General features: G+C 44.9%; 1 protein-coding gene across 1 annotated transcript in view; it reads right to left on the bottom strand.

Moving 5' to 3' along the window:
* The window catches only part of SEC14L1 (SEC14 like lipid binding 1), a 63,592-nt gene that overhangs the window by 18,768 nt on the left and 21,504 nt on the right, over nt 1-23,320 (bottom strand). Inside the window, exons 4-6 of the mRNA XM_039476295.2 lie at nt 3,751-3,900; nt 3,492-3,623; nt 620-748 (exon numbers count right to left, since the gene is read on the bottom strand). Of these exons, the coding sequence (XP_039332229.1) occupies nt 620-748; nt 3,492-3,623; nt 3,751-3,900 (411 nt within the window). The remainder of the gene's footprint in view (nt 1-619; nt 749-3,491; nt 3,624-3,750; nt 3,901-23,320) is intronic.

Raw genomic sequence — 23,320 nt, 5'->3', positions numbered from 1 at the left:
TTTCCAAGGTTTAGGAAATAATACCTAAAGAGATGGGATTTTTATATGACTATTTTTAAATGCTGATTTATGGTACTTGTACTCAATATATGATTTATGTCTCAATTCAAATTCTTTCCAATGCAGTACCCTGAAAATGAGCCTTCAAAAACCACTCCATAATCCCACACTGAAACATTTCAAAACCACAATTCCTTAACAGTGGATAAGCAACAGCACAAAAACGAGAAGGGAAGGTCTTCTGTGAAAGAGCTAATAATCCAAGGTGGGCAGCCTGCCCAGCAAGCCCCTCCCCAGGACCCAGGCCGCCTCGCCACCCTGCAGCAGAGCCTGGGCGCTGTACGCCAGCTGCTGCTGCCTCCCCGCAGTTTCCACCTCTCTCAGCAATCCCAAGCAGACAGTGCCATGGCTGGAGCTACAGACACCTCCCTCGTCCATCAGCAGCCAGCACAACCTGAACCCCTATACCCAAAGATGAGGCCGGCGGGAGGGATCACAGCGTCTTCCACCCAAGAAATGCTGCATATCTCTCGCTAACCAATCCCCAGCCTTCCAAAAAGACAGGTCATCTCAGAGACTCCTGCCCACTCCCTGCCATAAGATCCCAAAATATACTCACTTTTTTAATGTTGCTGGTATATTGTTTCATTGCAATTTTTTCCACTGTACTTTCAAAACCAAAGAAAGATTTAATATCTAAACTTGCAGACTGCTCAAAACAGGTCCAATCTTCATTTTCAGGGTGAACCTGCAGATAAAGAGAAAGCATTCTCACTGACTGCACTGTCAACAGAATGTCACTTGTCTGCTCCCCAGTTTAACCAGTAACCAGAAGAAACACTTCACTAACAATGCTACTACCATATAGACAGCAGACGGAAAAAAATGCCAAAATCATGTTCAAAATCACACCGAAGTCACGTTCTAAATCATGATGAGATCCAAGTAATTGTTCAAAAACATTTCAAAGATGACTATAAAAGGAGAGCTTCATTTTCTTTTCTTTTCTTTTTTTTTTTTTGAGACGGAATCTCGCTCTGTCTCCAGGCTGGAATGCATTGGTGCAATCTTGGCTCACTGCAACCTCTGCCTCCCAGAGCGATTCTCCTGCCTCAGCCTCCCAAGTAGCTGGGATTACAGGCGCCCACCACGCCCACCTAATTTTCATATTTTTAGTAGAGATGGAATTTCACCATGTTGGCCAGGATGGTCTCGATCTCCTGACCTCGTGATCTACCCGCCTCAGCCTCCCAAAGTGCTGGGATTACAGGCAGGAGCCACCATGCCCTGCCTATTTTCATTTTGGGTTCATTCATTCATTCAACGTACTCACTGAACAGTCTTCCGTTATGAACAAAAAGGTACTGGTCTTGGAAGCGTTCAACCACCTAACAGAGGAGACAATCAGCCATAAAAACAGTATGTAAGAAAATTAAACATAAGTAAGTGCTGTTGAAAAAAGAAAACTTGCCGGGCGCGGTGGCTCAAGCCTGTAATCCCAGCACTTTGGGAGGCCAAAGCGGGTGGATCACAAAGTCAACAGATCGAGACCATCCTGGTCAACATGGTGAAACCCTGTCTCTACTAAAAATACAAAAAAATTAGCTGGGCATGGTGGCGCGTGCCTGTGATCCCAGCTACTCAGGAGGCTGAGGCAGGAGAACTGCCTGAACCCAAGAGGCGGAGGTTGCAGTGAGCCGAGATCGTGCCATTGCACTCCAGCCTGGGCAACAAGAGCAAAAACTCTGTCTTAAAAAAAAAAGAAAAAAGAAAAAAGAAAACTTGGAGCAGGCTAAAAGAATCAGGGGTGAGAGTCAGGCGTGGTGGTTCACACCTATAATCCCAACACTTTGGGAGGCCAACGTGGGCAGATTGATTGAGTCCAGGAGTTTGAGACCAGCCTGAGCAACAGAGCAAGACCTCATCTCTACCAAAAAGAAAAAAAAAAAAAAAAGAAAGAAAGAAAAAATTAGCCAGGCATGGTGGCATGTGCCTATAGGTGCAGCTACTTGGGAGGCTGAAGCAGGAGGATCACTTAGGTCTGGAAGGTGGAGACTGCAGGGAACTGTGATTGTGCCACTGCACTCCAGCCTACGTGACAGAGCAAGATCCCACCTCTGAAGAAAAAACAAAAAAAAGACTGGGGGTTGGGGTGTCAGGCTGCAGAATTAAATGGGTGGCTGGGGCTGGCCAAGAAGGGGAGACCTGAGCCAAGACGGGAGGAGGTGAGACGAGAGACTAGGGAGGCCCAGCGAGCGCCTCGGAGCCAAAGCCCCTGGGGGAGGCTCACCGCATGACAGCAAGAAGGACAGGAGAGGCGTGATCAGGAGATAACTCAGGCCCCTGCAAGCCACCATACGGACTCCGGGCTCTTACTCTGGGAGAACTCTAGAGATGTTCCATGGTTTTGAGCCCAGAGAAGTGACTTGATCGGACACAGTTTAAATACATCACTTTGGATTCAGTGTTGAGGATACACTGCAGGGGAGGAGGGAGAAACAGCTATCTGGTAAGAGAGGGTTCTAAAAATCTGATAAAAAAAAGTTCTTGAAACACAGTAGTAAGCAGTGAAGATACCAAGACAAACACTCTCGGCGCTCATCTTAAAGGCACACGTCTTGGTCCTTCATTAGGTATCTCTAACGTATTACAGTGAGACTAGAAAAGAAGTGGCATACGCAAGTAATATTTAAGGCCAGGTGTGGTGGCTCACACCTTTAATCCCAGCACTTTGGAAGGCTGAGGGCAGGTGGATCACTTGAGGTTAGGAGGGCACTTGAGACCAGCCTGGCCAACATGGTGAAACTCTATCTTTACTAAAAATATAAAAATGAGCTGGGCGTGGTGGCGAGCACCTGTAATCCCAGCTACTTGGGAGTCTGAGGCAGGAGAATCATTTGAACCTGGGAGGCGGAGGTTGTAGCAAGCTGAGATTGTGCCACTGCACTCCAGCCTGGGCAATGAATGAAACTCTGTCTCTAAAAAAAAAAAAAAAAAAAAAGAATAAAAGAAAAGGAAAGTAATATTTAAAAACAAATCAATGGGAGGCCAAGGAGCAGATCACGTGAGGTCAGGAGTTCCAGACCAGCCTGGCCGATATGGTGAAACCCTGTCTCTACTAAAAATACACAAATTTAGCCTGGTGTGGTGGTGCGTGCCTGTAATCCCAGCTACTCTGGAGGTTAAGGCAGGAAAATCACTTGAACCTGGGCAGCAGAGGTTGCGGTGAACAGAGATCGCGCCACTGCACTCCAGCCTGGCAAGAGAGTGAGACTCTGTCTCAAGGCATCAATTAACTGCCACAACAACGTGATCCACTGCAGGAGACCACATCTGCCACCCTTCCCTCCTACACAGGAGAGGTGAGCAACAACATCTCATGACGAGCTGCCCTCTAAGACAACAAGAAGCACCGTTTAAAATGGTGATCAAACAATCCCCAGAAGTCCTGCACCAGCGGAACATCTTCCACCAAATGACAGGTTACTCACGGTGTAGCAGCAATGCTCGTTAATGATGACCCGATTGGAAAACGTTTCATTATGAGCCTCGATGTGCAAAGTACGTTCCCGAGAATTCAGTGAGTTTTTCTGGACAAAATAAACAAAATCAACTCCTGCGATCTTTAAAAAAAAAAAAGAAATAAAGAGAAAAAGCGTTTATTAATAACATCCAGTTACACAGAAGCTGTAGCGTAAGTTCGTGCTGTCTCTGAGGCCCGCGCTCCAAGACATCGTTTCCCTGCGTTACCTTCTTCAGCAGCCTGGGCGCATCCACGTCCAGCTTGCAGCGCCTTTCGATGACGTGAATAGCCCCATCTTCACTCTTGAATTCATTCACAGTGTCACTGCCCACGAACATCGGAATCAAGGGACATGTAGGGAACCTCCTTTCATAGGCCTATACATTTAGAAACAAACAAAGCAGAAGTGAGCCAAGACACAACCTGAGGCCCTGCCGCTGAGCGCATAATCCCTGGAACAGCATCTCTCGGGGCACGGCAGCAGCCGGCGCCACAACCATCTGTCTGTCTTCATGTCTGAAGCTCTCGCTAAAGAAGAAAAAGACACTCGATGTCCATGGATTGACTGGAAGATTCAACCTAGTAACAATCTCAATCCGCTCCATTACTAACACCATTCCTCACAAAACCCCAGCAGGATTTTTTAGTGGCTTGAGACAAGATTGTTTTAAAATTTACATGGAAAGACAAAGGATCTAGAATAACTTTGAAAAACAATTTTGAAAAAGATGAATAAATTGGGAGGAAATCAGTCACCCTGGTATTAAGGCTTATTATATAACTATGGTCATCAAGACCACCCAGTATTAGTAGAGGGGTAACTGACATACAGATCAATGGGGCAAAATATGCAACCTAGAAATAGACCCAAACAAATACACCCAACTGATTTTTTTTTAAAATATCTGCAGCTTTGCCAGGGAACCCCAACTGATTTTCAACAAAGATATAAAAGCAGTGGGGGAAAGAGAGGAGGCCAGCCTTTTCAACAGGTTACTGGAGCAATTACACATCCATCCACAAAAGCAATAATAACAACAACAATGAATCTTGACCTAAACCTCACACCCTACATAAAAATTAACTCAAAATGGGTCAGGGACTTAAATGAAAAACATAAAACTAAAACTTTTAGGGAAAAAAAAAATAGAAAATCTTTGGAATCCTGGGCTAGGCAGAGTTCTTAGAGGTGATACCCAAATCACATTCCATAGGAGGAAAAATAGATAAAAGGAACTTCATCAACGTTAAGAACATTTGCTCGGCTAAAGACCCTGTTAGGAGGATGAAAAAACAAACTACAAAATGGGAGGAAGTATTTACAAACCACATATCTGACAAAGGACTAGTGCCTAGAGTACATAAAAGACTCTCAAAACTTAACATAAACATAGCGAACCAGGAGAACACTCGTTTGGACTGAGCTCCCGCACCAAGCCAGCAGACCAAACCAAAATGGAGGCCCTCTTGCTAAGCTCCACACCACCAAGCCAAAAGTAACCTGCTTATCTGACTTTTCCAAGAAATCAGGAGAGGGAGAGAAGAGCAAATCCCCAAATGGGCCAATTTGGGCCAGCGTGATAAGGAAGTCCCCCCTCTGAAACCACCTATCTGCTCTCTGTTCTCTGTGTCTGCTTTCCTCACCCTTTTTCTGTCTACAAAGCCAACTTTCTCTGCTCAGTTCATGAGAACACTCATTCTATTTGACAGAATTCTACAGAATGAGGTGTTGCCTGATTCTGGGATCACAAAAGCCAATTAAGATCCTTACATTAAATTTGTTGTAATTTTGTCTTTTGACACATGATTGAACTTAAAAAATGGTTAAGATGATAAATTTCTTGTACTTTTACCATGATCGAAAAAATAAAACAAAACTCAGAGAGTTTTAAAAAGTCCAATTAGAAAATGGGCAAGAGACAGGAACAGATATCTCACCTGAGGACATACGGATGGCAAATAAGCACAGATGTTCATTAGAGAAAGGGGCCATTAGGGAAATCCAAATTAAAATCACAAAGGGGTATCACCGTACAACTATCAGAATGGCTAAAATAAAAAACAGAGACACCACCAAATGCTGGTCAGGATGTGAAATAAATGAATCCCTTACAAAACATTGGTAGGAATGTAAAATGGTGCAACCCCTCTAGAAAACAGGTATCTTCTTAAAACCTAAACACAATTATACAGCCTAACAACCGCACTCCTGGGCATTTATCCCAGAGAAATGAAAGCTTACGTTCACACAAAACCCTACATATAAACATTCATAGCAGCATTACTCATAATGAGACAAAAACTGGAAACTACTCAGAGATGTCCTTTGTGCGCGAGGCTAAACAAACTGTGCTGCATCCACACCACGGAACGCTCTCAGCAAAAAAAAGGAATGAACTATTGATGCACGCGAGGAACTGGAGGAATCGTGGGAGAATTATGCTAAGCTAAAAAAAAAAAAAAAAAAAAGCCTCAGCCCTTACATACTGTATGATTCCATTTGCGTAACATTCTTGAAAAGACAAAAGTATAGAAACCAAAAACAGGTGAGTGGTGGCCAGGGGCTGAGGAAGGGCTGGGGACAGGGGGGAAGCAGGTGTGGCTGCTTCTCCCACAGGAGAGAGCCTGGGAAATGCGCTGCATCCTGACCAAACGCATGCACGGCAACATTCTGATCATGATGGTGCATGCAGCTTTGCAAGATGTTATCACTGGGGGAAGTGGAGTAAAGACCACATGAGAACTTTCAATGTGATTCCTTGTGAATAATTAAGTTATTCAACATTATTCTTTGTGAATAATTTAATTTACTCTGTAGCTATCGACAAAGATTACCGAACTAAAGACACTGCAGAATTCACGTTAAAACCTAAGCAATCCAGAGGCCCAGGCGTGCAGATCACTTGAGCCCAAGAGTTTGAGACCAGCCTAGGCAACATGACAAAACCCAATCTCTACAAAAAATATAGAAATTAGCCAGGTGTGGTGGTACAAGGCTGTAATTCCAGCTACTCTGGGGACTGACGTGGGAGAATCACCCGAGCCTGGGAGGCACAGGCTGCAGTGACCTGTGATTGTACCACTGCACTCCAGGCTGGGCAAGAGTAAGACCCAGTCTCAAAAAAAAAAAAAAAAAAAATCCAATAGCTCACAGTGCACGTGAACAGGAAACTATAGGATCTAGGGGGATAAGGCAACGGCTCACACTGTAATCCCAGCACTCTGGGGGGCCGAGATGGGCAGATCACTTGATGCCAGGCGTTTGAGACCAGTCTGACCAACGGGTCGAAACCCCATCTCTACCAAAAATACAAAAATTAGCCAGGCATGGCAGCACACACCTGTAATTCCAGCTACTTGGGAGGCTAAGGTGGGAAAATCACTAGAACCCAGGAGGCAGAGGCTGCAGTGAGCCAAAATGGCGTCACTGCGCTCCAGCCTAGGCGACAGATCGAGACTCTACCTTAAAAAAAAAGGAAAGGGGCACATAGGGTAATAAGAATCTAGGCTTTAAGAAAGGAAGTCCAGTGCCTGCCCCTATGTTTGGCCCCATAATAAAGGAAGGTACTGCAGGATGACTCTTGCTTGATTGATAGATGTCACTCCTCTGGAAGGTCATATGGGTTGAGCATCCCCATCTCCAAAATGCCCAGGACCAGCAGTGCTTCAGATTTCAGACTTTTTTTTTTTTTTTTGGAATATTTGCATTATACTTACTGGTCAAGCATCTCAAATCCAAAATGCCTCAATGGGCATTTCCTTTGAGCATCATGTCTGTGCTCTTTTGAGCACATTTCAGATTTCAGGTTTTCAGATTTGAGATGCTCAACCTGTACTAAAAAGGGGTGGGTGAGAATATAAATTCCCATCTTAAGTTAATCACAACCAAAAAGAGCGAAGGAAGAAACTTATGATGTTAAAGACATGAATGGAAATGGCAGAAATGGCTTTGATCTTACTTCTGACAGGCACAAACGGTCTCAGAGCATCATCATACTGAAAACATACTCTTTCTGGCAGAAATTCCCTGATGTTTACCTTCAATAGGACTGCCCTTCTGAACAGAATACACAGATCACAAACACTGTCATGAGGCTCCCAGAGGGACTGGAGGATCACAGGAATTCCTCCACCTGGGTTTTTACAATAATTCCTTCAAAGTCACCCTCAGTTTTCTTGTCTGTATCTCACTTTCTCTCCATGATGCTACAAAGTTAAATCGATCTGAAAAGCATGCGCCCCACACCAGCTGCCTACATATAAAGGGCCGCGCTAGTCAGTACAGGAAGGAGCAGAGTAAAGGGAGTTAATGGCATCCGTGAGGGTCATAAGGATAAGCAAGTGCCAGGAGGCAGACGGGGAAGAACACACTTTGCATGGAAGGGCAGCGTGGGAAAAGCCTTCGAGAGAGAGGAGCACACACGCTGGGCCTGTTCACAGTCAGTGAGGCAGAGAGCGTTTCCAGGGAAGAACTCAGGAGTGCGACTGCAAGGAGACCTCAGGTGGCAGCAGGGACCCACAGCCCCAGGGGAGGGAAGTGGTGGGAGGTGAGGCCAGGGGTCGATGTGGTCCACGGGGAGGTGGCATAGACCATGCCTTGCCAGGCACAGACAGAAGGCCCTGGCCTTCTCCTCTCCAGGAGCGAGAACAGGTGGCCAGAGTCACATTTTCAGAAAATTAATATGAGAGTCATGCGCAGGATGGTCTGGAAACGATGCAAAACCCGCATGTGGTGGCCAATTATATTTGCTTTTTAAATGTTCTTACTTTGGAAGTTAAAAATATATTCTTTATATTTATCTACTCCCCTCTTCTACTCCAACATATTCTGAATCCTATTACTGCCAGAATCTTGAAAAATTGTGCAGTATGTCTCTTCATGCACTTTATGTAAACAACACTTAAGAAGTTTAATCACCTGCTCAGATCCCACCACAGTAAGTCCCATTCAAACCCATAAGAATTTATTAAGTACTGAACGCATGAACAATTCCTAGGAAAAAAATGTTGACTACCATTTGCTCTACACTGACACTGAAAACCAGCTAAACTGACTTGAACTGCACTCTATTAAAATAAAATAAAAAAAACAAACAAACAAAAAAACTGGCTTTGTACATTCCAGTACTAAGATGTACCAAGAAATAGAGACTTAGAAACATTTCAAACAAAATGAGTCTTTTTAAGAGACATAAAGGGCAGAGTGAGCACTTACTAAGAGGTAGTCTGAGCTTCTGTCCTATTTCAGTACATGAACTAGACCATTTTCAAAATACACACACCATCCTTCCAATTCTTGAAATAGAGTGGTCAGCATAAGGCGTCACCCATGCAGACTCACCTTGAATTTAAAACACACTAAAAACTTTCCCTTCCCTGTAAAATCATCCATCCATGTAGACTCTCATTTGCAGAGACATTCACTTTACCTTGGCATGCCCAGACAGATGGCATTTAAGGTATCCAGGCTAAGGAGCAGTTAACTCAGAGCTGCAGGGACCTCTCCAGAGCCCAGTCAGTATCGGGGCAGTTAGTAAGCACCTCCCTTACTCTCTCCAGGTTCTGTTCTCTGCTAGGCCACAGGGCAGAGACTTTTTATCTCACTTCTCTTTTTATCCTCAGGAGAATAAGGACTTCAGTGCCTAAAGCTGTTGTTCAATCAACATTTTTTGAAGTACAGAATGCAAGCTTACTCAATAAAAAGATAAATCCTGCCTTTTGTTTCTGCACTCTTTTACCCCAGCCCGTGTTTCAGAGATATGTTAAGGTCAGTGAATTCTGCATACTGTCAGCATACACAATTCTAATTGTGGAGGGTTCTGGAAGAGCACAGATGCAAAAAGTAGATGTAATTTTCATCTCTGGGATGGCTTAGGTACCAGAACCTGAGTTTTTCAGCATGAGCTACAAGCTACAGAAGTTTCTACAAAGTCTGTAAGCAGGCCCTGAAAAACAGAAGCATTCTAATTTTATTAAAAACATCAATCGATGTCCTGACTCCCCTAGCTCTTTCCATTGGAAGGGACGAAAAGCAATGACATCTCAGTTCATGATAAGCAAAGCTGGCAGGCAGATCTTGATTTCCAAATACCATTCGCTATTAAAAAGGAACCCATGTTTCTTGCAGAAATGGTTGATTACAAATGTGGAGCAAGGTAAGGTCAAGGTGAGGCAGAAACATTTCTTTTTTTTTTTGAGACGGAGTTTCGCTCTTGTTACCCAGGCTGGAGTGCAATGGCGCGATCTCGGCTCACCACAACCTCCGCCTCCTGGGTTCAAGCAATTCTCCTGCCTCAGCCTCCTGAGTAGCTGGGATTACAGGCACGTGCCACCATGCCCAGCTAATTTTTTGTATTTTTAGTAGAGACGGGGTTTCACCATGTTGACCAGGATGGTCTCGATCTCTCGACCTCGTGATCCACCCGCCTCGGCCTCCCAAAGTGCTGGGATTACAGGCTTGAGCCACCGCGCCCAGCCTGAGGCAGAAACATTTCTTACCAGGAGGCGACGGAGTGCTCAGTGATAGATGGGGACATGCCCAAGGGACAGAGGAACTAGCCTGAAGGAGCTCCACTCACCAAGTCTGGGATAATTAGAACACCAGAAAGAAAAAAGGTGGCAAAGCATTACAAACCACATAGTGATACTCAACAGGGGAGAAAATGTTACAGAAAAAAAAAAAAAATCTAATAAACACAGAAGTGAAGATGAGGAAATCACCATTTTCTAGTCACCAATGCACAATAACGGATTCAGACAAGGATCATCAACGAATGCTAATGAAGGCATTCAGAAGAGACAGAGTCTCAAATTATCATCCTGCAGGTTACAGATAAAGTTAACAAAGGGACAAAGGTGCCTTTATAATGGGAAGATCTCGTGCCCACCACCTTCACCAAATGGCTGAACTGAGCCCCAGTAACAGGACACCGGATGGCCTGGCAGATGCGCTCCCACAGGTGCTGCGGCTCTCAGGACAAAAATGGCTGACCTTTAGGTAACCATGAAGAAACCATCAGACAAGCCCAAATTTCAGAACATTCTATACAACCACCCTAGACTCTTAAATGAAATTTTAAAAGTCAGTATCTTGAAAGATAAACAGAAAAAGCAAGGAACTGTCTAGAACAAAGGCATCTAAAGAGAACAACCAAATGCAATGCCGCACGAGCTCTTGGACTGGAATAAAAATAGCTATATGACACCTGGGGACAGCTGAGGAAAAGCGACCATACGTTGCACATTAAATAACATTTTTATTTTTTGTTTTTTGAGACAGGGTCTCACTCTGTCGCTCAGGTTGGAGTGCAGTGGCAGTCTCGGCTCACTGCATGCTCCGCCTCCTGGCTCAAGTGATCCTCCCACCTCAGACTCCCAAGTAGCTGGGACCACAGGTGCACACTACCATGCCCAGCTAATTTCTGCATTTTTGGTAGAGATGGTGTTTCACCATGTTGCCCAGGCTGAATTCCCAAGCTCAAACGAGCCTCCTGCCTTGGCCTTTCAAAGTGCTGGGATTACAGGTGTGAGCCACCACGGCCAGTCTTAAATAACATTACTTTATCAGCATATAATTCTTTGCAAGTGATAATAATCACAGCTAGGTAGAATTATAACTGTTCTGAGGCAAAACATGTTTTAGTATCTCGGGGTAAAGTAAAGCAACTTACTTCCAAATGTTTCTACAAAATGTATGTGCATATGTGTTTGTGAGAGACACAGAAAAGCAAACGTGCTCATTTACCTAGGGGACATGTACACTGGTGTTCACAGTACTTTTCTAGAAGTTTTTTAAAAAATGAGCGTTACTCAGAAAGTTTGGAAAATCATTAATAGTTTGAAAAAGGTAGCTTTAGGTGAGAAAGTCCACATACAAAATAAAACCTGTGGCCGAGTGCGGTGGCTCACGCCTGTAATCCCAGTCCTTTGGGAGGCTGAGGTGGACGGATCACCTGAGGTTGGGAGTTCAAGACCAGCCTGATCAACAAATGTAAAGAAACCCCATCTCTACTAAAAATACAAAATTAGCCAGGCATGGTGGCACAAGCCTCTAATTCCAGCTATTCGGGAGGCTGAGGCAGGAAAATGGCTTGAACCTTGGAGGCGGAGGTTGTGAGTCAAGATTGCGCCATTGCACTCTAACCTGGGAGACAGAGTGAGACTTCATCTCAAAATAATAATAATAATAATAATAAATAAATAAAACCTGCTTTTATTACACAAAGTCAGAGCCTACACAGATTGATACAAACCAAGAAATCAACTTACAGTTTTCATTGTCTTTTGCAATAACTGATTAAATACAACTTTGCCACATTTTATATGTCAAAACTATACAAATTTTAGGTCTGTCTGCACCTCTAGCCAGGGTGGTGGCAGGCCTGGTGTGCAGCACGCAGGACGGGGCCTTCTCCCAGGGGCCTCAGCACTGGCTCCAGCATCTTGGGGCTTGGAGGGGCAGCAGCCTGGGGAGCTCACGCTTTTCAAGTGAAGCCAACAACCTGGACTTTTATGGAAAGCTTCTCTATTTTTAAAACCGCATTTGAGTCAAAGAGCCCACATCAGCAGGCCTTCACGTTTTATCTCTGCAGATGAAGAATGTGGGAAGAGCCCTTTTTCAGCTCTCACCAGGTTCAAATCTCAGCACCAGAGGAGCGGCAGCAGTTTCCAGGGATCTCTGCAAACCACCCACAGTGTCACCCAGCCATTGTCTATTAACGCCCAACTTTTACCAAACACACAATCATGAAAGGCCGAACAAAATGAACACTCCCAGAAGTAATTTCTTCAGAGAGGGAGAAATGTTCTTTGTTGTATCCTTTTTAAAGAAAAAATTACTTCTGTAAGACAAATAACTACTGTAATTCTTCGCTCATTCATTTTTACCTAGCAATTGTTTCAATAATAAAAACAAAACCAGGGCCTCCTCAACACCACCCTGGGAGGAAGCTGCTTCCTCCCACCCTCCCACACCCACTCTTCCTCTTTCAAAAGGGATTTCTGAGCCTGCAAGTTGGAAGGCTGGCAACAGCACTTTCAGTTTTTAACCAACCTTTGAATACAGTTTTGACATATTAAAAGCTAGTACTGTGCTAAAGAAAGCCGTATTTTTGTGAAGTCATTTCAACTTGAGAATTAATGAGCTGAATGCTGCACTCTGCCAGAAAAAGACATTTGAAAGAAATTCAATCTAAAGAGCCTACCTTTAAGGTGAACTACGTTCACACCCAATTTAGCCAACACACCAAGCCAGCTGTTTTCCATGCGACAACTGGGGTATTCTAAGGCATCAGGCATGACCCTCAAACTCATTTATACACAGAGCTGGTTTTACGCTGTGAAGAGTCAGTAAGTAAAACAACTAACGTGGCCTAAGTCTCTCTTACAAGCTGCCAGTGCACAAAGAAACAAGTATTCAACTTCTCAAGAAAATGTGTCCAACTCTGTAGGCAAAGAAAGAGGAAAAAAAAGAAAAAAGGAAAGGAGAGGAAAGGAGGGAAGGAGAGAAGGAGGGAGGGAGGGAAGGAGGGAGGGAGGGAAGGAGGGAGGGAGGGAAGGAGGGAAGGGAGGACGGGATGGTAAAGTCCCTCTGCGTAACGAAGTAACAGCTGTTTACAGAGGGCCTACCACATGCAGGCCCTATACTAAGGATTCTAAGGAATATAAACGTGGAAGGCGCAGGAACATGGCTATTTAGAGAGGCAAGACATAAAAACTCATAACTAGCTGAGCAGGGTGGCTCAAGTCTATAACCCCAGCACTTTGGGAGGCTGAGGTAGATGGGTCACTTCATCTGAGGTCAGGAGTTCAAGACCAGCCTGGCCAACATGGTGAAACCCCCATCTCTACCAAAAATACAAAATTAGCTGGGCTTGGTGGTATGCACCTATAATCCCAGCTACTCAGGAGGCAAGGCTGGAGAATCACTTGAATCCTGGAGGCAGAGGTTGCAGTGAGCTGAGATTGCACCACTGCACTCCAGCCTGGGCGACGAGAGTGGAAACTGTCTCAGAAAACAAAAGCAAACAAAAAAAACCTATGCAACTATATTGTTATGTAACTATACACAAGAATAGAGAAGACGACTGAGAAAGGAGGTGATTAGCACCAAACAAACTGTACTAACAAAAAAGCTGCTGAGCTGTTCAGGGGGAAACCACTTCAGGCTGGGATGGTTAGCAAAGGCTTTGCTGGGGAGGTGATGTCTCAGGCTGGGATGGTTAGTGAAGGCTTTGCTGGGGAGGTGATGTCTGCAGAGGGCTCTGAAGAGAAACTAGGAGAGAGAGGGGCACATTCCTGGCGGAGAGAGCATCAGCAAGAGTGAGCCAGGGATGGGCCGGCTCCAGAGAAGCCTCTCAGACCCACTTACAGAACGTCCATGAACAGCTTCAAGCACCATGGTCTGCTGCTGACACTCCAAGCGAATAAACACCTAAGCTAATTCTAGACCGTAAGAGTAACAAGGACCCAGGAAGACGACATTTAATCACAATCCAGTCCTCTGCAGGCTCCTTATCCCACCTGTTTCCTCACTGGAAGGGTACCAAGAGAAACGGCTTCCACTTAGTCTGCTGGTAAACCCAGGTTTCAAATTGCATGATATCTGTGAATACGTGTTCGTACCTAATAAGGCAGTTATAAAAACTAAAATTCATAAAAACTTGAGCCCTTTCAAAGAAAAGTCGGGATCCCAGTAGTTACAGCATACCCATGCATTTGTCCAAATACTTACTGACAGCCCAGAGCATCGCAGCTGGGACTGAAGACCGCTTCTGGCGAACACACAACGGTACATGGTGTGCACGCTATACCAGGAAAGAAGTCCCACATCTAAACCAAAGTCATCTGCCTCGGGCGCAGTCTTCAGTGAGACAAACACATCAAGTCACAACAGCAGGGTGCTAATCTGCACTTGGATCAAACCAGAAAATAAGGCTGAGGTGGGAGGATCGCAGGAGCCTAGGAGACGGAGGTCACAGTGAGCCATGATCATGTCACTGCACTCCCGCCTGGGTGACAGAGCCAAACCTTATCTCAAAAAAAAAAAAGAAAAAGAAAAAGAAAAAAGAACATACAATGACTATACTAAAATTAAAAACAGGCCAGGTGCGGTGGCTCACGCCCGTAATCCCACCACTTTAAGAGGCCAGGGCAGGAAGATCACCTAAGGTCAGGAGTTAAGACACCAGCCTGGCCAACATCTCTACTGAAAATACAAAAATAAGCCAGGTGTGGTGGTGGGCATCTGTAATCCTGGCTACTCAGGAGGTTAAGGCAGGAGAACTGCTTGAACCCAGGAGGCGGAGGCTGCAGTGAGCCAAGGTCACGCCACTACACTCCAGCCTGGGTGACAGAGTGAGACTCCATCTCAAAAATAATAAAATAAAATAAAAAACTAAAAACAAACGTAAAAATTTGACATACTCCAAGCCATTTATTCTAAGATCAAATACATATAAAGCTTAAATTATGAATTTCATCTTTAAAAACCTCAAATTCCAGCTGGGCGCAGTGGCTCATGCCTGTAATCCCAGCACTTTGGGAGGCTGAGGTGGGTAGATCACCTGAAGCCAGGAGTTCAAGACCAGCCTGCCAACATGGCAAAACTCCGTCTCTACTAAAAGTACAAAAATTAGCCAAGGGTGGTGGCGGGTGCCTGTAATCCCAGCTACTCAGGAGACCGAGGCAGGAGAATCGCTTGAACTCAGAAGGCAGAGGTTGCAGTGAGCTGAGATCGTGCCACTGCACTTCGGCCTCGGTGACAAGAGCAAAACTCCATTTCAAAAAAAGAAAAAAGAAAAAAGAAAAGAAAAAGAAAACCTTAAATTCCATGGCTCTGATGATACACTTTCTTCCAAGCTAACATTTAATATGGAAGAGTAAGTTCACCCTAAAATGTTGTAAAATTTAAGGAAAAGGCATCATGATAGGCATGAAGCAACCCAATAAAAGGTTGGGTTTCTTTTCTGGGGCCTTCTCATTCAGGTATGATTCTGATGAGTATCATAGACAGCACTAATTATAGCTGAAAGAACAGACGATAAACATGTTGCTCATATACCATGCACCAAAACATTTCCACTTCCAAGTATTTTGGCATTTTTCACCAGGAATAGGTTCTTTTTCCACCCCTCCGTCAATGCCTGCCCTCACAGTTGACCACACAAAGGTATAAAGCAGCTATGTTTACTTTTGATCAAGGAGCCATTTCAACCCACATACTACACAACAGACAGGGATGGGCGAAGACCGGGAGGGCTGTGTGATATTCTGCATCAACCCACCAGCAACTCTTTGCTCCAAGAGTTCCGGGCATGATATATTTTTGCTAGAGGCAGGAGAAAGAAACTTCAAAATCTCTTTCAAAATCCACGTTTTCGCCGGGCGCGGTGGCTCAAGCCTGTAATCCCAGCACTTTGGGAGGCCGAGGCGGGTGGATCACGAGGTCGAGAGATCGAGACCATCCTGGTCAACATGGTGAAACCCCGTCTCTACTAAAAATACAAAAAATTAGCTGGGCATGGTGGCGCGTGCCTGTAATCCCAGCTACTCAGGAGGCTGAGGCAGGAGAATTGCCTGAACCCGGGAGGCGGAGGTTGCGGTGAGCCGAGATCGTGCCATTGCACTCCAGCCTGGGTAACGAGAGCGAAACTCCGTCTTAAAAAAAAAAAAAAAAAAAAAAAAAAAAAAAAAAAAAATCCACGTTTTCTCTTAGGAAACAGCACGGCTCAAGGTATCCGTGCCACCTGGGCTGTCGGGTCTGTCTCAAGGAAAGGTCACTACATCCAGTGACTACCTGTGCCTTCCGCCCTCCAGCCTACGCTGAGTTTCACCTGTACTACCTTCACTTAACATAGGGGTCCCCAACTCCTGCTGGTCCGTGGGCTGTTGGGAACCGGGCCACAGGGCAGGCGAGCCAGTGTTCCTGCCTGAGCACCTGTCAGGTCAGCAGAAGCAGCAGACTCTCATAGGAGCGAGAGCCCTACCGTGAACTGAACGTGTGAGGGATCTGGGCTGCAGGCTCCAAAAGAGAATCTAAGGCCTGGTGATCTGAGGTGGAAGAGTTTCACCCGAAGACATCCCCTCCACCCACTCCACAATAGGTGGAAAAACTGTCTTCCTCAAAACCAGTCACTGGTGCCAAATAGGTTGGGGACCACTGCTTTAATAGAGCTTCACGTGACTTTATCAGCAGGCAACAGCGACACAATCCTAAAAGACTTGGGAAAAATTACCCCTAAAATCAAAAACTTCACATGTAAAAAGTTTTAATTCTACAGAGAGGTCACTCATCTGATTTATCCACACGACGATATTTTTAAACAGTGTTAAAAAACACACAGTAGTAGGGTTTTTTTCTGACCTCTTAAAATAATTCAAGTTAGTGACACCCACACTGTGTTTAACTCTATTCTGGAAGGCTGTGTTCTTGCAGATCTGAGTGGCAGGTGGGATGGAAGTGCTCTGAACCAAAATTACTGAAGACAGGCTCCTCCTCAAGAGCAAGAGAAGCTGCTACTAAATACAGCTCCATCAGCTTTAAGATTTTCTGCCATAAATTTCCCTTAACCCTTGAGTCTTAGAAACAAGGGGTACTACATGAACACTGCCCACAAAAAAACAGGTAACAAAGGGGAAAAGCCACGGGTACAAAGAAGCAGGCAAGCAAATCTCAGCAAAGAACTGGGACATTCCCACAAACCTAATCTGACAGCTCTGTGACACTCCCAACTCTGTCCCCCAACCACAGTGGTTGTGATTTTATACTGTTCATATGACAGCCATGTGTCCTGTCAAAATTGTTCCTGGTCCATACAGAAGACCAGGCATATGTCAATACTCCACAGTATCCAGCAGAGGATTACAGCTTCTAAGTTTCGAACCACTGCTATAAGCACATAACAAAGAATTATGCTCAACAGAAAAATAATCATCTACTAAAACATTAGCATGTCTACATTTGGCTAAAGCAAGACTACTATTCAGACCTAGCTTTGGATACAATGTTTTAATAGGAGGACAATTTCAGACTCTTCCAGTTAAAGACTAACACTATTCCTTCTCTCCCTGCTGAAACTAACATATAACATATATGCAACTAACCATACTTAAAACTGGTTTAACAAGGTCTTCTGGAATAATTTCTCTTTTTTTTTTTTTTTTTTTTTTTTTGAGACGGAGTTTCACTCGTTACCCAGGCTGGAGTGCAATGGCGTGATCTCGGCTCACCGCAGCCTCCGCCTCCTGGGTTCAGGCAATTCTCCTGCCTCAGCCTCCTGAGTAGCTGGGATTACAGGCACGCGCCACCATGCCCAGCTAATTTTTTTTTTTTTTTGTATTTTTAGTAGAGACGGGGTTTCACCATGTTGACCAGGATGGTCTCTATCTCTTGACCTCGTGATCCACCCGCCTCGGCCTCCCAGAGTGCTGAGATTACAGGCGTGAGCCACCGCGCCCTGCCTGAATACTTTTTCTTAAAATACTTTTAATGTATTCTTCTTCAAGAATTTCCAGGCAAGACCACCAGGAAACTTCTGTTAACACGATTTAATAGACTGGCATAGAGACACTGAGCTTTCACATAAAATTCAAAGTATAATCTAGTACGCCTAATTACATCTTTTGATTTTAATTTAAATTAGAAAAATAAGGCCTATTATAGTTCTATTGTCTGTTATATTTCTGAGATCTCAAGATGGACATCTCAGACATTAGCCTGGGGGCTCTGTGTTTTCAGTTTGCTCACTGTCCTGAAGATAATCATCTCAGACATTCCTGACCGACTCATCTGGGTACATCTGTCCTTCAGCACTGTCACGTGTGTTCCCTTGATGTCTCAGTAACTTTCATGGTGCCTCAAGGCCAAGAAATTTTTACCATTTATTAAGTTATTAGGTCCAAACAATTTAAAAAGCATTTTATGTCCCAATAACTTAGTAATCATTTGAAAAAAAAATAAACTTAAGTTGAAGAAAAAATGTCTTTGCTTCACTTTTAAATAACCAGAAGTGGTCAGGCGAGGTGGCTCAGGTCTGTAATCCCAGCACTTTGGGAGCTGAAGTGGGTGGATCACCTGAGGTCAAGAGTTCAAGACCAGCCTGACAAACATGAAAAAACCCCGTCTCTACTAAAAATACAAAAATTAGCCGAGTATGGTGGTGCGTGCCTGTAATCCCAGCTACTCAGGAGGCTGAGGCAGAAGAATCGTTTGAACGCGGGAGGTGGAGGTTGTAGTGAGCCAAGGTCACACCCCTGCACTCCAGCTTGGGTGAGACAGCGAGACTCTGTTTCAAGACAAAAAACAACAACAAAAAACAAACATAACTATTGTTTAAGAGACATCCTGTGGGGAAAAAAATGTTATCAATATTAGTCCGTCAATTTTAACAAGCATACTAATCAAGGCAGGAGGCAGACAAATGCCTAGGCAGATAGGGGCAAGGTCCCTGGTGAAATCCAACCTTCAAGCCAGAGACAGTCCTGGGTAAATCCTTGGACGGGATTGAGAACCCACCTTCCTATTCGGTTCACTTTCCTCTGATTGATTTCCATCCTTCACCTATTTTAAATGTACCCACCTTTTCGTAATTGGTTTTCTTTCTCCCCTCAACCCTGGGACAGAGATTCGCTCTTGTTGCCCAGGCTGGAGTGCAATGGCGCAATCTCGGCTCACTGCAACCTCCACCTCCCGGGTTCAGGCGATTCTCCTGCCTCAGCCTCCTGAGTAGCTAAGACTACAGGCGCGCACCACCATACCCGGCTAATTTTTGTATTTTTAGTAGAGACAGAGTTTCACTATGTTGGTCAGCTGGTCTCAAACCCCTGATGTCAGGTCATCCACCTGCCCCAGGCTCCCAAAGTACTGGGATTACAGACATGAGCCACCATGCCCAACCTCCTAACTGGTTTTCTACACTATCATGCCCACCTCTGAGTGGTGCCTTCTCCTTAACGTTTTTTGCACATACACAAAGCAATCAGTACACACTCCCTCTTCTGAGCCCATAAAAAGCCCTGGGCTCATTCCATCCTAGGAACTCTCTTGCCCTTGCATAGGGGGACCACCCCCATGTCCCCTCCCCACTAAAAACTGTTTCATCATTCAATAAAACTCCCCACCTTGCTCACTCTTCGAGTGTCCGTGTGCCTACTTCTTCCTGGTCATGAGACAAGAACGTAGACCTAGCTGGGCTATGGAGCCAAAAGTCCTGCACCGACACCACCCAGGATGTTAGCAACAGAAATCTGTAAGGTGGAAGGAGAAGGTATATGGAAATTCTCTGTACTAGCTGCGCAACTTTCTATAAACCTGTAATCGCTCTAAAAAAAAAAACTCTATTAAATATGAACAAAAGAAATAAAAGCAATCAAATAACACACTGGCCAACGGTAAAAACCAGTTGTGCTCACGCAATAAGAAAACTGGCCAGGTGCAACGACTCACACCTGTAATTCCAGCATTTCGGGAGGCCAAATCGGGTGGATCACTTGAAGCCAGGAGTTTGAGACCAGCCTGGCCAAGATGGTGAAACTCCTTCTCTTCTAAAAATACAAAAATTAGCTGGGTGTGGTGCTGTGCACTTGTAATCCCAGCTACTCAGGTGGCTGAAGCAGGAGAATCACTTCAACCTGGGAGGCAGAGTTTGTAGTGATCACGACACTGCCCTCTGGCCTGGGTAACAGAGGGAAACTCTGTCTCAAAAACAAACAAACAAATAAAAAACAAAAAGAAAACAGAAAGACAAGCTTCTTTTAAGAACCTAGAAAAATTCCTAACATTATTTATTCAACATTCACTCCCTTCTCCAACAGGCACGGTGCCGAGGACACATGAGCACAAGACAAGGGGCCTACCCATGAAGAGCTTTTACCTGGGGAGAAACACATCAGAGACATGATCAAACCAACATGTGTATATGGAGAGCCTAGTACACATGCACCATAATCAACTTCACAAAGATTACTGCATTTAATAAGTATAATCTTTCTTTTGTTTGTTTTTTTGTTTTGGGACCAAGTCTCATTCTGTCGCCCAGGCTGTTGTGCAAACAGCACGATCTTGGCTCACTGCAACCTCCACCTCCTGGGTTCAAGACATTCTCCTGGCTCAGACTCCCAAGTAGCTGGGACTGTAAGTGTGTACAACCATGCCTGGCTGATTTTGGATTTTTAGTAGAAATGGGGTTTCACCATGTTGGCAAGGCTGGTCTTGAACTCCTGACCTCAAATGATCCACCTGCTTCAGCCTCCCAAAGTGCTGGGATTACACCGCACCCAGCCCTTAAGAGGTATAATATTTCCATGAAATAAGTGTTTCTCCCATTTTAAAATGAGAAAACAGAGGCTAAGAGAAGTAAAGTAAATTTCCCAGGATTTGAACCCAGGTCTGCCCCACTCCAGTTACCACTGTATTTCAGAACACAGACTTTAGAAGAGGCAGATCCGGCTTCAAATCCCAGTTCCACCATTACGAGCAGTCCTTTGGGAGGTTATTCAATTTCATTAAGCTTCGATTTCTTCATCTTCTTCAACTTACAGCATTGTTGAAAGATTAAATAAGAAAACATAAAGTGTTTGGCTGGCCCTGACACAAAGTAACCAGGCACAATGGCTCAGGCCTGTAATCCCAGCCCTTTGGGAGGTCAAGGTGGGAGGATCACTTGAGCCCAGGACATCGAGACCAGCCTGGGCAGCAAAGCAGATCTTATCTCAAAAACAAATAAACAAAAGAATAAATACAATACTCAGTAAGTGTGGCTGCTGCTCCATACCGCACAGGAGCTTCTCAGGGAGGAAGGAACTGTTGGCAATGAAGTGAAGCCGCCGTCAGGTCCACAGTCCGGGAACCAGCTGAGCTAAGCACAAGATGAGGAGGGGGACCTTCCGAGCACAAACAGCTTAAAACACGAAACATTTTCATCTGACATTTATCTTTTCGATTGAACTTTGGATAATGCACCAAATAAAATCCACGTGGTCACCAAACTAAGACAATTATCTCACTCGTGACCCTAAAACCACAAGACGTAAATCTCACGAGACTTTGTTAGAAACCAGTTATTTTAAGTATGTAATTAGCCAACTCAAAAAGGAACTAGGTATAAATAAGAGCATATAGGTCTCCTTCCTTCTACAGAGAAAAGAGAAGGCCAAAGGAAGATAATGGCAGAAAAACGATCACGCTTCAGTTTAGGCACTGAGAATAAAACACTCCCTTTATAATATGAATTGTGAAAGGAAAATAAATCTTGGGGCCCCCAAATCAGTAAGTTAAAGAGAAAAGTCAAGCTGGGAGGCAAACCTGCCTCCATTCCACTCAAAGTCATCCCTCTGCTCACTGAGAAAAGTGCTTCTGAGTGCCTCCTTTGGCAAGTCTAATCGGAAACCTGAAAGAATGCCACTGTCTGTCTCTCCCGTACCTGTGACCTGGAAGCCTCCTCCCTGCTTGAGTTGTCCCGCCTTTCTGGACGAGCCAGCGTTCGTCTTACATACACGGACTGATGTCTCACGTCTCCCTAAACTATATGAATCCAAGCTGGGCGCGCCCACCTTGCACACATATTGTCAGGACCTCAGAAGGACACAAACCAGGGAGGCACACGGCAGAGCAATTAGAGCCTGGGCTCGTGTCAGTGGACCGCAGAAGGACCTCAGGGGGCTGTGTCCCAGGTGCACGTCCTCAACCCTGGCAAAATAAACTTTCCAAATTAACTAAGACCTGTCTCAGTAATTAGGGGTTCAAGGAATACAGGAAATGTATGGATTCAGTTACCTAATTTGTTGATTATCTAGGTATATTATATGCGATTGACAGGAGGAGAAAATATGGCTCTGAAGATAAACATCCGCCAGGTGAAAAGAGAACTTTCATCAAATATACGGGGAGAGGGGCTACTGAGTAACAAGATGCTCTCTGCCACAGGCTTCCGGCTACAGGTAGCACTGAAGCTGGCTTCTAATAGCATTAACGTTTTCCACAGAATAAAGAAACAGGATCTACTTGGAAGAGAAAGAATTCACGTCAGGAAGCAAATGCTCAGCTACATTGTGGCCTGAATAAATGTAAACATGAGAGTGTTGTTCCCACAGTTCTGGGAGGTCATCTACTGTTCTCAGGACAAAAGCCTTCTCTGCGGCACCAGACTCCACACTGCACCAGTATCTACCGCCTGGAGCTATTTTAAACTCAGCTTTCCTAGCAACTTCCTCCCACTCCCCTACCGCCACCACCCTCACCCGCACCCACCCAATCATCAGGTCTGTGACTCAGCTAGCCAAGTGTCCTTTCCCTCCACTCTTCCAGCACTGGAATTCTAGGACTAAGACACAAAGTGGGGAGGCATACGGCAGAGCCAATGAGAGCCTGGGCTCCTGTGTCAATGGACCTTGATTTGAATCCCAGCTGGACAACCCAGAAGCAAAGGCTTCCTATCCAAGCAAACAGAAAGCAAGCGGCCAACAGGGTGGAGTGCTGGGAAAAGGGTCACTGCCCAGCAGGGGGGCCAGCTCAGACCAGACAGAGGGAAAGGGGAAAAGGTGGTGGGAAATGGGGAGGCTTTTGATATTTACTTATTCTTTTTAAGACGGAGTCTCACTCTGTTGAGCAGGCTGGAGTGCAGTGGCACGATCTCAGCTCACTGTAACCTCCGCCTCCCGGGTTCAAGTGATTCTCCTGCCTCAGCCTGCTGAGTAGCTGGGTTTACAGCAGTCTGGCAGCATGCCAGACTAATTTTTGTATTTTCTTTTTTTTTAGTAGAGACAGGGTTTTACCATGTTGGTCAGGCTGGTTTCGAACTC

This window comes from Saimiri boliviensis, chromosome 17 (genome assembly GCF_048565385.1).
Source record: "Saimiri boliviensis isolate mSaiBol1 chromosome 17, mSaiBol1.pri, whole genome shotgun sequence".
Lineage (NCBI taxonomy): Eukaryota > Metazoa > Chordata > Mammalia > Primates > Cebidae > Saimiri > Saimiri boliviensis.
The sequence above is the reverse complement of the archived record's forward strand: the minus strand, read 5'-3'. Positions and strand labels throughout refer to the sequence as shown.